Source organism: Salmo trutta, chromosome 37 (assembly GCF_901001165.1).
Source record: "Salmo trutta chromosome 37, fSalTru1.1, whole genome shotgun sequence".
Classification (NCBI taxonomy): Eukaryota; Metazoa; Chordata; class Actinopteri; order Salmoniformes; family Salmonidae; genus Salmo; species Salmo trutta.
In genome coordinates, this window is record NC_042993.1 from 2,643,435 (window position 1) to 2,655,228 (window position 11,794).

Genomic DNA, 11,794 nt, shown 5'->3' on the forward strand with positions numbered 1-11,794 from the left:
GGTGCAAGTTATCAATGCCATTCGAGATTCTGCTCAGATTATTATAGCAATTGTGAAGATCTCCACACTCTGGTGATCTTTGCGTACTCTTGAACATGCATGCTTTCTATGATTACATAAGAAGACATTTATTGTTACTGTAAACTCAAAATGTGGAAATGGATGTGTATGTTACTCAATACTCAAGTTGAATAAATACTGTTACATTGCAGGTATGTACGTTAGTTTGTAAGAAAGCCTTAACTTTAGGCTATTTACTGTATTACAAAGGTAATAATGAATTGTGCATGGTTGACAACGCAACCAAATAATAACATTAAAAGGACATGTACAGTGCATTTGGAAAGTATTCAGACCCCTTCCCTTTTCCACATTTTGTTACGTTACAGGCTTATTCAAAATTAAATGAAAACATTTCCTCATCAATTCCCCATAATTACAAAGCGAAACAGTTTTTTAGACATTTTAGCTAATTTATTAAACATAAAAAACAGGTAACTTAAATACATAAGATTGCAGACCTTTTTCTATGAGACTTGAAATTGAGCTCAGGTGCATAAAGTTTTTTCAAACTTTAAATGCGTTTTAAATATATTTTTATTTCATTTAGTCCTATTCTTTAACTTGGATTTTTGGTTAACATGGAGATGTGAATCCAACATATTTATTATTAACTTGTAGATTCCATTTGAAAACAACCAAAGCTTGAAACCCTAGGCCTGTATGTATTGTCTATATTTAGTAGAATCCTGGGCTGAATTTAAACAACAGCTGTTGATGACTTCCCAATTCTATATAATCAAATAGCATCCTTGATATATGATTGATAAAGTATGTGTCACGTCCTGACCAGCAGATAGAGCTATTGTATTAGTTTTGGGGTCAGTACGTGGCAGTTTTGTGTGTGTGAATGTTTTTGTTGGTGATTGGGACTTCCAATTGAAGGCAGGTGTGTTGAGTTGCCTTTGATTGGGAGTCCTATATAGGTGTGTGTGTGTTTTTCTTTGGGGTTGAGGGTAGTTGTTTTTGCACTGCGTTTAACCTGTTGGGGATAGGGGGCAGTATTTGCACGGCCGGATAAAAAACGTACCCGATTTAATCTGGTTACTACTCCTGCCCAGTAACTAGAATATGCATATAATTATTGGCTTTGGATAGAAAACACCCTAAAGTTTCTAAAACTGTTTGAATGGTGTCTGTGAGTATAACAGAACTCATATGGCAGGCAAAAACCTGAGAAGATTCCTTACAGGAAGTGGCCTGTCTGACCATTTCCTGCCATCCTTGATTATCTCTATCCAAAACAGGGGATCTCTGCTGTTACGTGACACTTCTTACCGCTCCCATGGGCTCTCAGAAGGCGGGAAAAAGCTGAATGATGTAATTCCATCCCCAGGCTGAAACACATTAGCGCGTTTGGCAAGTGCTCTATCAGAGGGCCATCAGACTGAGGCTCGTGCATGAGGGGATAGCATGCTTTTACTTTCACTCTCTTTGTATTAATAAACGATTTCCCGGTCGGAATATTATCGCTTTTTTACGAGAAAAATGGCATAAAAATTGATTTTAAACAGTGTTTGACATGCTTCGAAGTACGGTAATGGAATATTTAGAATTCTTTTGTCACGAAATGCGTCGTGCTCGTCACCCTTATTTACCCTTTCAGATAGTGTCTTGAACGCACGAACAATGGATTATTTGGGACCAAACCAACATTTTTTATTGAAGTAGAAGTCCTGGGAGTGCATTCTGACGAAGAACAGCAAAGGTAATACAATTTTTCTTATAGTAAATCTGACTTTGGTGAGTGCTAAACTTGCTGGGTGTCTAAATAGCTAGCCCTGTGATGCCGGGCTATCTACTTAGAATATTGCAAAATGTGCTTTCACCGAAAAGCTATTTTAAAATCGGACATATCGAGTGCATAGAGGAGTTCTGTATCTATAATTCTTAAAATAATTGTTATGTTTTTTGTGAACGTTTATCGTGAGTAATTTAGTAAATTCACTGGAAGTGTTCGGTGGGAATGCTAGTCACATGCTAGTCACCTGCTAATGTAAAAAGCTGGTTTTTGATATAAATATAAACTTGATTGAACAGACATGCATGTATTGTATAACATAATGTCCTAAGATTGTCATGTGATGAAGATCATCAAAGGTTAGTGCTGCATTTAGCTGTGGTTTGGGTTTATGTGACATTATATGCTAGCTTGAAAAATGGGTGTCTGATTATTTCTGGCTGGGTACTCTGCTGACATAATCTAATGTTTTGCTTTCGTTGTAAAGCCTTTTTGAAATCGGACAGTGTGGTTAGATTAACGAGAGTCTTGTCTTTAAAATGCTGTAAAATAGTCATATGTTTGAGAAATTGAAGTAATAGCATTTCTAAGGTATTTGAATAACGCGCCACGGGATTCAACTGGCTGTTGAGTAGGTCACCTAGCCCATAGAGGTTAATAGCCTGCAGAACTGTTGCACTGTCGTGAGTATCTCTTATTGTTTCGTCAAGTGGATGCTTTACTCCTTTTTCTTGGAAATTAAAATAAGAGTATCCATATTCCCACTGCGTCTTGGTCCTCTTCTCTCCACTACGAATCTTGTGACAGAACTACCCACCACCAAAGGACCAAGCAGCGGAAGAGGAGGAAGCCACAGGAGGACTATTGGAAGCAGCGCGCTCGGGAGGAGATGGATTCCTGGTCGCTGGAAGTATTGGAGGAGAGGATTGACTGGACATGGGAGCAGTTGCGGGCCCACTGTGACAACCTGCCTGGGAGGCAGGTAGAACCCGAGAGGCAGCCCCAATAATTTTTTTGGGGGGGGGCACAAGGGCTATTTGGCGAGGCGAGATTGGAGCCCCAGGCCAGCTCCCCGTACCCTTGTAGGGCAGACTGGACAGGTCCCGTGCTTTGGGGTTGGGGCTGTGGTGAGGCCTGGGATTTTCAGACCGGTAGGCACAGTACCAGCGCCCCGCATGTGCCCGGGCGAAGTAGGCATCGAGCCGGAAGGGGTGATGCCAACCCTGCGCTCAAGACCGCCAGTGCGCCTCTACGGTCCGGTGTTTCCCGCCATACGCACTAGCATGGAGGTGCGTGTCTCCAGGCTGGCACGTCCAGTACCAGCCCCACGCATTAGGCGTCTAGTGCGTCAGCCCAGCCTCGCCAGTCAAGAGTCACCTGAGCTGCCCGCCAGTCAAGAGTCACCTGAGCTGCCCGCCAGTCAAGAGTCGCCTGAGCTGCCCGCCAGTCAAGAGTCGCCTGAGCTGCCCGCCAGTCAGGAGCTGCCAGAGCCGCCCGCTAGTCAGGAGCTGCCTGAGTGGCCCGACTGCCCGGAGCTGCCAGAGTGGCCCGACTGCCCGGAGCTGCCAGAGTGGCCCGACTGCCCGGAGCTGCCAGAGTGGCCCGACTGCCCGGAGCTGCCAGAGTGGCCCGCCTGTCCTCCGGCCCAGCCCGAGTGGCCCTCCTGTCCTCCGGCCCAGCCCGAGTGGCCCTCCTGTTCTCCGGCCCAGACCGAGTGGCCCGCCTGTCCTCCAGCCCAGCCCGAGTGGCCCGCCTGTCCTCCGGCCCAGCCCGAGTGGTCCGCCTGTCCTCCGGCCCAGCCCGAGTGGCCCACCTGTCCTCAGGCCCAGCCCGAGTGGCCCGCCTGTTCTCCGGCCCAGCCCGAGTGGCCCTCCTGTCCTCCGGCCCAGCCCGAGTGGCCCGCCTGTTCTCCGGCCCAGCCCGAGTGGCCCTCCTGTCCTCCGGCCCAGCCCGAGTGGCCCTCCTGTCCTCCGGCCCAGCTTGAGTGGCCCTCCTGTCCTCCGGCCCAGTCCGAGTGGCCCTCCTGTCCTCCGGCCCAGCCCGAGTGGTCCGCCTGTCCTCCGGCCCAGCCCGAGTGGCCCGCCTGTCCTCAGGCCCAGCCCGAGTGGCCCGCCTGTTCTCCGGCCCAGCCCGAGTGGCCCTCCTGTCCTCCGGCCCAGCCCGAGTGGCCCGCCTGTTCTCCGGCCCAGCCCGAGTGGCCCTCCTGTCCTCCGGCCCAGCCCGAGTGGCCCTCCTGTCCTCCGGCCCAGCTCGAGTGGCCCTCCTGTCCTCTGGCCCAGCCCGAGAGGCCCTCCTGTCCTCCGGCCCAGCCCGAGTGGCCCTCCTGTCCTCCGGCCCAGCCCGAGTGGCCCTCCTGTCCTCCGGCCCAGCCCGAGTGGCCCTCCTGTCCTCCGGCCCAGCCCGAGTGACCCTGCTGTCCTCCGGCCCAGCCCGAGTGGCCCTCCTGTCCTCCGGCCCAGCCCGAGTGGCCCTCCTGTCCTCCGGCCCAGCCCGAGTGGCCCGTCTGCCCGGCGCAGTTAGCGGCGCCACCGAAGTGGGCGACGCCGAAGGTGGAGCGAGGTCCACGTCCTGCACCTGAGCCACCTCCAGGATAGGTGGGTTGGGGAAGGAGGGTGTAGCACAGTGCTGTTGTTGACGGCAGCCACCCTCCCTTATTGTTTAGGGGTTATTGTTTAAAGGGTTGTTGTTGGGGATTTTTTCGTGTGTTTTCTGTTGGTAGGTGCATTCCGGGGTCTGCACCTTGAGGGGGGGGGGGGGGTACTGTCACGTCCTGACTAGCAGATGGAGCTATTGTATTAGTTTTGGGGTCAGGACGTGGCAGTTTTGTGTGTGTGAATGTTTGTCTTGGTGATTGGGACTTCCAATTGAAGGCAGGTGTGTTGAGTTGCCTTTGATTGGGAGTCCTATACAGATGTGTGTGTTTTTCTTTGGGGTTGTGGGTAGTTGTTTTTGCACTGCGTTTAATAGCCTGCAGAACTGTTGCACTGTCGTGAGTATCTCTTATTGTTTCGTCAAGTGGATGCTTTACTCCTTTTTCTTGGAAATTAAAATATGAGTATCCATATTCCCGCTGCGTCTTGGTCCTCTTCTCTCCACTACGAATCTTGTGACAGTATGGTTACATTTAATTTGCTCTGTTAAATCTACCCTTTGGAATGACTTACATAGCATCCGTGAATGTATTTAGTGGAGATTTCCCAACAATCATGTTTAAGATAGCACATTGGTAATAGTCAGTGACAAACTCAGCAGGGCTTGGTTAGAACCCTGAATGGGTAACCAAAGTGATAGCTGCAGATAATTAAACTCTCCTTCCAGGACGTGCTGCCCATCCTAGTGTATTTTCTTATAGTTGTCACGCCCTGATCTGTTTAACCTGTCCTTGTGCTTGGCTCCACCCCCCTCCAGGTTTCTCCCATCTTCCCAATCATCCCCTGTGTATTTATACCTGTGTTCTCTGTCTGTTTGTTGCCAGTTCGTCTTGTTTGTTCAAGTTTACCAGCATTTTGTTCCATCAGCGACTATCTTTTCCCAGCCCCTCTTTTCTCCTGGTTTTGACCCTTGCCTGTCCTGACTCAGAGCCCGCCTGCCTGACCTCCCTGCCTGTCCCTGAGCCTGCCTGCTGACCTTTACCTCTGCCCCACTCTGGATTATCGACCCCTGCCTGCCTTGACCTGCCTTTGCCTTCCCTGTTGCTACAATAAACATTGTTACTTTGACAGTCTGCATCTGGGTCTTACCTTGGTTCTGATAATAGTGGCCATTACATTGAAGATCTGATGTTGTTTCAAAGTAATACATTCAACATATTTATATAAGATTTGTCTGTTGAAATTTGGTTAACATGATGGTGTAATCCTGTGGTTGAAATTTCACCCTCAAGACAGTTTACGTCAATGACTTTTTGCAAAGCCAATGTATTTTCCACTTAGATTCCACATCACAATACAGTGAAGGAAAAAGGTATTTGATCCCCTGCTGATTTTGTACGTTTGCCCACTGACAAAGTAATGATCAGTCTCTAATTTTAATGGTAGGTTTATTTGAACAGTGAGAGACTGGAAAAAATCCAGAAAAATGCATGTCAAAACTGTTATAAATTGATTTGCATTTTAATGAGGGAAATAAGTATTTCACCCCTCTGCAAAACATGACTTAGTACTTGGTGGCAAAACCCTTGTTGGCAATCACAGAGGTCAGACGTTTCTTGTAGTTGGCCAACAGGTTTGTACACATCTCAGGAGGGATTTTGTCCCACTCCTCTTTGCAGATCTTCTCCAAGTCATTAAGGTTTCGAGGCTGACGTTTGGCAACTCGAACCTTCAGCTCCCTCCACAGATTTTCTATGGGATTAAGGTCTGGAGACTGGCTAGGCCATTCCAGGACCTTAATGTGCCTCTTCTTGAGCCACTCCTTTGTTGCGTTGGCCGTGTTTTTTGGGTCATTGTCATGCTGGAATACACATCCACGACCCATCTTCAATGCCCTGGCTGAGGGAAGGAGGTTCTCACCCAAGATTTGACGGTACATGGCCCCGTCCATCGTCCCTTTGATGCGGTGAAGTTGTCCTGTCCCCTTAGCAGCAAAACACCCCCAAAGCATAATGTTTCCACCTCCATGTTTGACGGTGGGGATGGTGTTCTTGGGGTCATAGGCAGCATTCCTCCTCCTCCAAACACGGCGAGTTGAGTTGATGCCAAAGAGCTCCATTTTGGTCTCATCTAAACACAACACTTTCACCCAGTTGTCCTCTGAATCATTCAGATGTTCATTGACAAACTTCAGACGGGCATGTATATGTGCTTTCTTGAGCAGGGGGAACTTGCGGGCACTGCAGGATTTCAGTCCTTCACGGCGTAGTGTGAAGTTTTCTTGGTGACTATGGTCCCAGCTGCCTTGAGATCATTGACAAGATCCTCCCGTGTAGTTCTGGGCTGATTCCTCACCGTTTTCATGATCATTGCAACTCCACGAGGTGAGATCTTGCATGGAGCCCCAGGCCGAGGGAGATTGACAGTTCTTTTGTGTTTCTTTCATTTGCGAATAATCGCACCAACTGTTGTCACCTTCTCACCAAGATGCTTGGCGATGGTCTTGTAGCCCATTCCAGCCTTGTGTAGGTCTACAATCTTGTCTCTGACATCCTTGGAGAGCTCTTTGGTCTTGGCCATGGTGGAGAGTTTGGAACCTGATTGATTGATTGCTTTTGTGGACAGGTGTCTTTTATACAAGTAACAAACTGAGATTAGGAGCACTCCCTTTAAGAGTGTGCTCCTAATCTCAGCTCGTTACCTGTATAAAAGATACCTGGGAGCCAGAAATCTTTCTGGTTGAGTGGGGGTCAAATACTTATTTCCCTCATTAAAACGCAAAGCAATTTATAACATTTTTGACATGCCTTTTTCTGGAATCTTTTGTTGTTATTCTGTCTCTCACTGTTCAAATAAACCTACCATTAAAATTATAGACTGATAATTTTTTTGTCAATGGGCAAACGTACAAAGTCAGCAGGGGATCAAATACTTTTTTTCCTCACTGTAGGTTGACAAATTACGTTGAAACAACGTTGATTTAACCAGTTTGTGCCCAGTGGGAATTTATAGTCGTTTTAGCATAGGATCTAGAAAGGCTTTGCGCCAAGGTTTACTATGTAGTTGTGGCAATACTGAACTGAGAAGTGACTGGCACAGTCTATTCTGTCTTACACTTATGGGACAAATTACAGGCCAAATACAACAGACAGACACACGTCAAACAAATGTGACAAACAGAGATACAGAGTGGGAAAGCCACTGTTTATTCACAACAGTAAGACTTATTTATAAAATTACTTATTTGACGTCTAGAAAAGCAAAATGACACAGAGAAAAACATCCATCTCTGCTTCTCCTTGTCCTGTCCTCCTTCACTTCTTAGCGGCAGCCTTCATGATGTGGAGCTGGTAGATCTGTTCACAGGCGATGGAGAGGTCCACCACCAGAGAGGCAAACTCCTCGAAGCTCACCTTCCCATCACCATTCTGGTCCAGATTCTTCATGATCGTGTCTATGGCGGCTGGGTCCTTCTGGGACTGAGAGGGAAGGAGAGATGGAGGAGATGAAGAGAATGAGTAAGAGAGAGAGCGAGAGAGAAAGAGAGAGATGGGAGGGGAGATTAGATTGACTTTGGATACTCTTTATTCTAATAAAGTGAGAGAGAGAAATTAGAATGAGAGGGAAAGAGCTTGAGATGAGAAAGACAGAGAAAGTGTTGAGGGACAGTGAGATAAAAACAGAGGGATAGAAAAGAGAGAGAGAGAAAGAGAGAGAGGGATATCTATGGTATCTTCAGGAAGCTGCCCAGTTCTGTCTGCATGAGTTCTTTCAGCTCCTTTTTGCTCAGTCTGTTATAGTCACCGTCCTTGTCGGCATAGCGATGGAACACCGTGATCAGGGACTGCATGGATCTCTCCAACTGAGACGGCATGGCTGCAGAGAGAAGGATACACTGAGGAATGGAGAGAGGGAGGGGGGAGATGGGAGGGGAGAGAGAGAGAAGGGGGAGATGGGAGGGGACAGAGGGAGGAGGGGGGTGTAAATTACAGTGGTAGATAAAGATTAAGACTAAGATTGAGTCGTACTAAACCGGCTCTGACACTCGCCGGATGTGGCAGGGTTTGCAAACCATTACAGGCTACAAAGGGAAGCACGGTGACACGAGCCAACTAGACGAGCTAAACTACTTCTATGCTCGCTTCGAGGCAAATAACCCTGAAACATGCATGAGAGCACCAGCTGTTCCGGACGACTGTGTGATCACGATCTCCGTATCCGATGAGTAAGACCTTTTAACAGGTCAACATTCACAAGGCCGCCGGGCCAGATGGATTACCAGCACGTGCACTGCGAGCATGTGCTGACCAACTAGCAAGTGTCTTCACTGACATTTTCAACCACTCCCTGTCCGAGTCTGTAATAACAACATGTTTTAAGCAGACCACCACAGTCCTTGTGCCCAAGAACATTAAGGTAACCTGTCTAAATGACTACCGACCAGTAGCACTCACGTCTGTAGCCATGAAAGTGCTTTGAAAGCCTGGTCATGGCTCACATCAACAACATCATCCCAGAAACCCTAGACCCACTCCAATTTGCATACCACCCTAACAGATCCACAGATGATGCAATCCCAATTGCACTCCACACTGCCCTTTCCCACCTAGAAAAGGAACACCTATGTGAGAATACTATTCATTGACTACAGCTCAGCGTTCAACACCATAGCGAGCTCATAGCTCATCAATAAGCTAAGGACTCTGGGACTAAACACCTCCCTCTGCAATTGGATCCTGGACTTCCTGACGGGCCGCCCACAGGTGGTAACGGTAGGTAACAACACATCCGCCACGCTGATCCTCAACACAGGGGCCCCATCAGGGCAGTGTGCTCAGTCCCCCCTGTACTCCCTGTTCACTCGTGACTGCATGGCCAGGTACGACTACAACACCATCATTAAGTTTTCCGATGACACAACAGTAGTAGTCCTGATCACCGAGAACAACGAGACAGCTTATAGGGAGGAGGTCAGAGACCTGGCCGCGTGGTGCCAGGACAACAACCTCTCCCTCAACGTGATCAAGACAAATGAGATGATTGTTGACTACAGGAATAAGGGGACCGAGCACGCCCCCATTCTCATCGAAGGGGCTGCAGTGGAGAAGGTTGAGTGCTTCAAGTTCCTTGGTGTCCACATCACCAACAAACTAACATGGTCCAAGTACTCCAAGACAGTCGTGAAGAGGGCTTGACAAAACCTATTCCCCCTCAGGAGACTGAAAAGATTTGGCATTGGTCATCAGCTCCTCAAAAGTCACTTTAATAACTCTACCTACATGTACATATTACTTCGACTAACCGGTGCCTCAGCACATTGACTCTGTACCGGTACCCCCCTGTATATAGTCTCACTATTGTTATTTTACTGCTGCTCTTTAATTACTTGTTACTTTTATTTCTTATTCTCATTTTTTTTAAACTGCATTGTTGGTTAGGGGCTCGTGAGTAACCATTTCACTGTAAGATCTACCTACACCTGTTGTATTCGGCGCATGTGACAAAAATTTGATTTGATTTGATACATGCTCAGTACAGTGAGTGTCTTGATGGTGTCACACCCTGATCTGTTTCACCTGTCTTTGTGATTGTCTCCACCCCCCTCCAGGTGTCGCCCATCTTCCCCATTTATCCCCTGTGTATTTATACCTGTGTTTTCTGTCTGTCTGTGCCAGTTTGTCTTGCTTGTTCAAGTCAACCAAAATTTTGTGTCTCAGCTCCTGATTTTTCCTAGTCTCTCTTTTCTCGCCCTCCCGGTTTTGACCCTTGCCTGTCCTGACTCCGAGCCAGCCTGCCTGACCACTCTGCTTGTCCCTGAGCCTGCCTGTCAATCTGTACCTCTGCCCCCCTCAGGATTACCGATCTCTGCCTTACCCTGACCTTGAGCCTGCCTGCCGTCCGATACCGTTGCCCCACCTCTGGTTTTCTGACCCCTGCCTGCCTTGACCTGTTTTTTGCCTGCCCCTGTTTGCAACTATTGTTTATTCGACGTGGTCTGCACCTGGGTCTTCCCTTCATACCTGATAGATCGCACTAATATGCTGACTAATAGCAAACTATTCCTTTGAAGCAAACTAATTAACAATGCACATTTAGGGAGGATGGGAGTTGGCTTTCTTTGTCTCTGAAAGCACAGTCTGTTACTTAGTGACATTTAACCTGTCATCTTCCACTCCTTTACACATTCCCTCTACCTCAGACTCCTCCTTTTCTTTTGGTGCCTCCCCATTTCTTTAGGAATATCCAACATCTCTAGCTGTGTAGATTGTCCTTTAACCAGGTTGGACCCGGGGTAGGCCGTCATCGTAAATAAGAATTTGTTCTTAACTGACTTGTCTAGTTAAAAAAAGGTTAAATAACCTCTGTCATAGCTTGACCATGTGACACATCATCATAAGTGTGAAAGTTTGGGGATTTGGGGATGGAGAGGGGTGTGACAGGAGAGGAAAGGGTTTTGCAACAGTTCAGTGTAAAGAAATCAAGCTGATGATAATTGGTGAGTAATAATGCCTATAAAATGACTTGGACCGGCTGAGAAAAACGTTTGTAGGCCTAATAGAGTTCTAAAACAAAAACATTGCTTCAATGTTCAAAGGTCTTCCTATAGATAGACTACATTATGTCTTAATCAGTAAATAGTATGGCCCATCATCCTGCATAACAAACCATAGAATAACAGATTTTTGAATCAAATCAAGCGAAGACTAATGAACATTATAGCCTACAAGTTTACCAGACGAGACAGATCAGTAGCTAGTCACACTTGGAAACAGTTATTACAGTTGTTTGAGCCTGTTTATTACACTAGATAACCTACTCCATTAAACCAAAGACACCAATAGTAATAGTAGAATAAGTGAAAAATGGTTACTTACCAAACAGAGGAGAGACGCTAACAGAACAGGGTGGGGAAGTAGCGTACAGCTGAAAATATACCACTGATGCTGAATCTACTGCGCAACAGGTGTGAGAAAGATTTTATAAAGACAGAGAATTTATAGAGAACATAACGCCTGCCTAATTGTGAGTGTGTGTAGCCTATAGTGGAGGTGTGTGTGTGTGTGTGTGTGTGTGTGTGTGTGTGTGTGTGTGTGTGTGTGTGTGTGTGTGTGTGTGTGGGGGGGGGGGGGGGGGGGGGGGGGGGGAGGGAGGGAGGGAGGGAGGGAGGGAGGGAGGGAGGGAGGGAGGGAGGGATGGAGTGATGATGGAGGGAGGGAGAAAGAGGAGAGAGGAGGTTAGAGTTTAGACTTGATGTCTTTGACTCCTCTCATCTTTGAATTCAACATGATAATATAGACATTGATCACCTGGAATGTTTTTCTTATCGCATTAACACACTGAGAACTCAATAATCTCATTCACACAAATCTATACCAATGATGCTGAATCTATACCAATGATG

At 47.2% G+C, this 11,794-nt stretch overlaps 1 protein-coding gene across 1 annotated transcript; it reads right to left on the reverse strand.

Moving 5' to 3' along the window:
- Positions 1-7,577: 7,577 nt before the first annotated feature.
- Positions 7,578-11,424, reverse strand: LOC115177299 (protein S100-A1-like). The gene is made up of 3 exons (XM_029737946.1): positions 11,268-11,424; positions 8,126-8,287; positions 7,578-7,871 (listed from the first exon to the last, which is right to left on the reverse strand). Exons 2-3 carry the CDS (start codon positions 8,264-8,266, stop codon positions 7,707-7,709), a joined length of 306 nt encoding a protein of 101 aa, XP_029593806.1. The 5' UTR covers positions 8,267-8,287; positions 11,268-11,424; the 3' UTR covers positions 7,578-7,706.
- Between the last annotated feature and the right edge of the window lie 370 nt (positions 11,425-11,794).

Coding starts and splice junctions, on each gene's coding strand:
- LOC115177299 (XM_029737946.1), bottom strand. CDS start 8,266: ATGCCGTCTCAGTTGGAGAGATCCATGCAGTCCCTGATCACGGTGTTC. Junction 7,872..8,125: donor AACTGGGCAGCTTCCTGAAG/ATACCATAGATA, acceptor CTTCCCTCTCAG/TCCCAGAAGGACCCAGCCGC.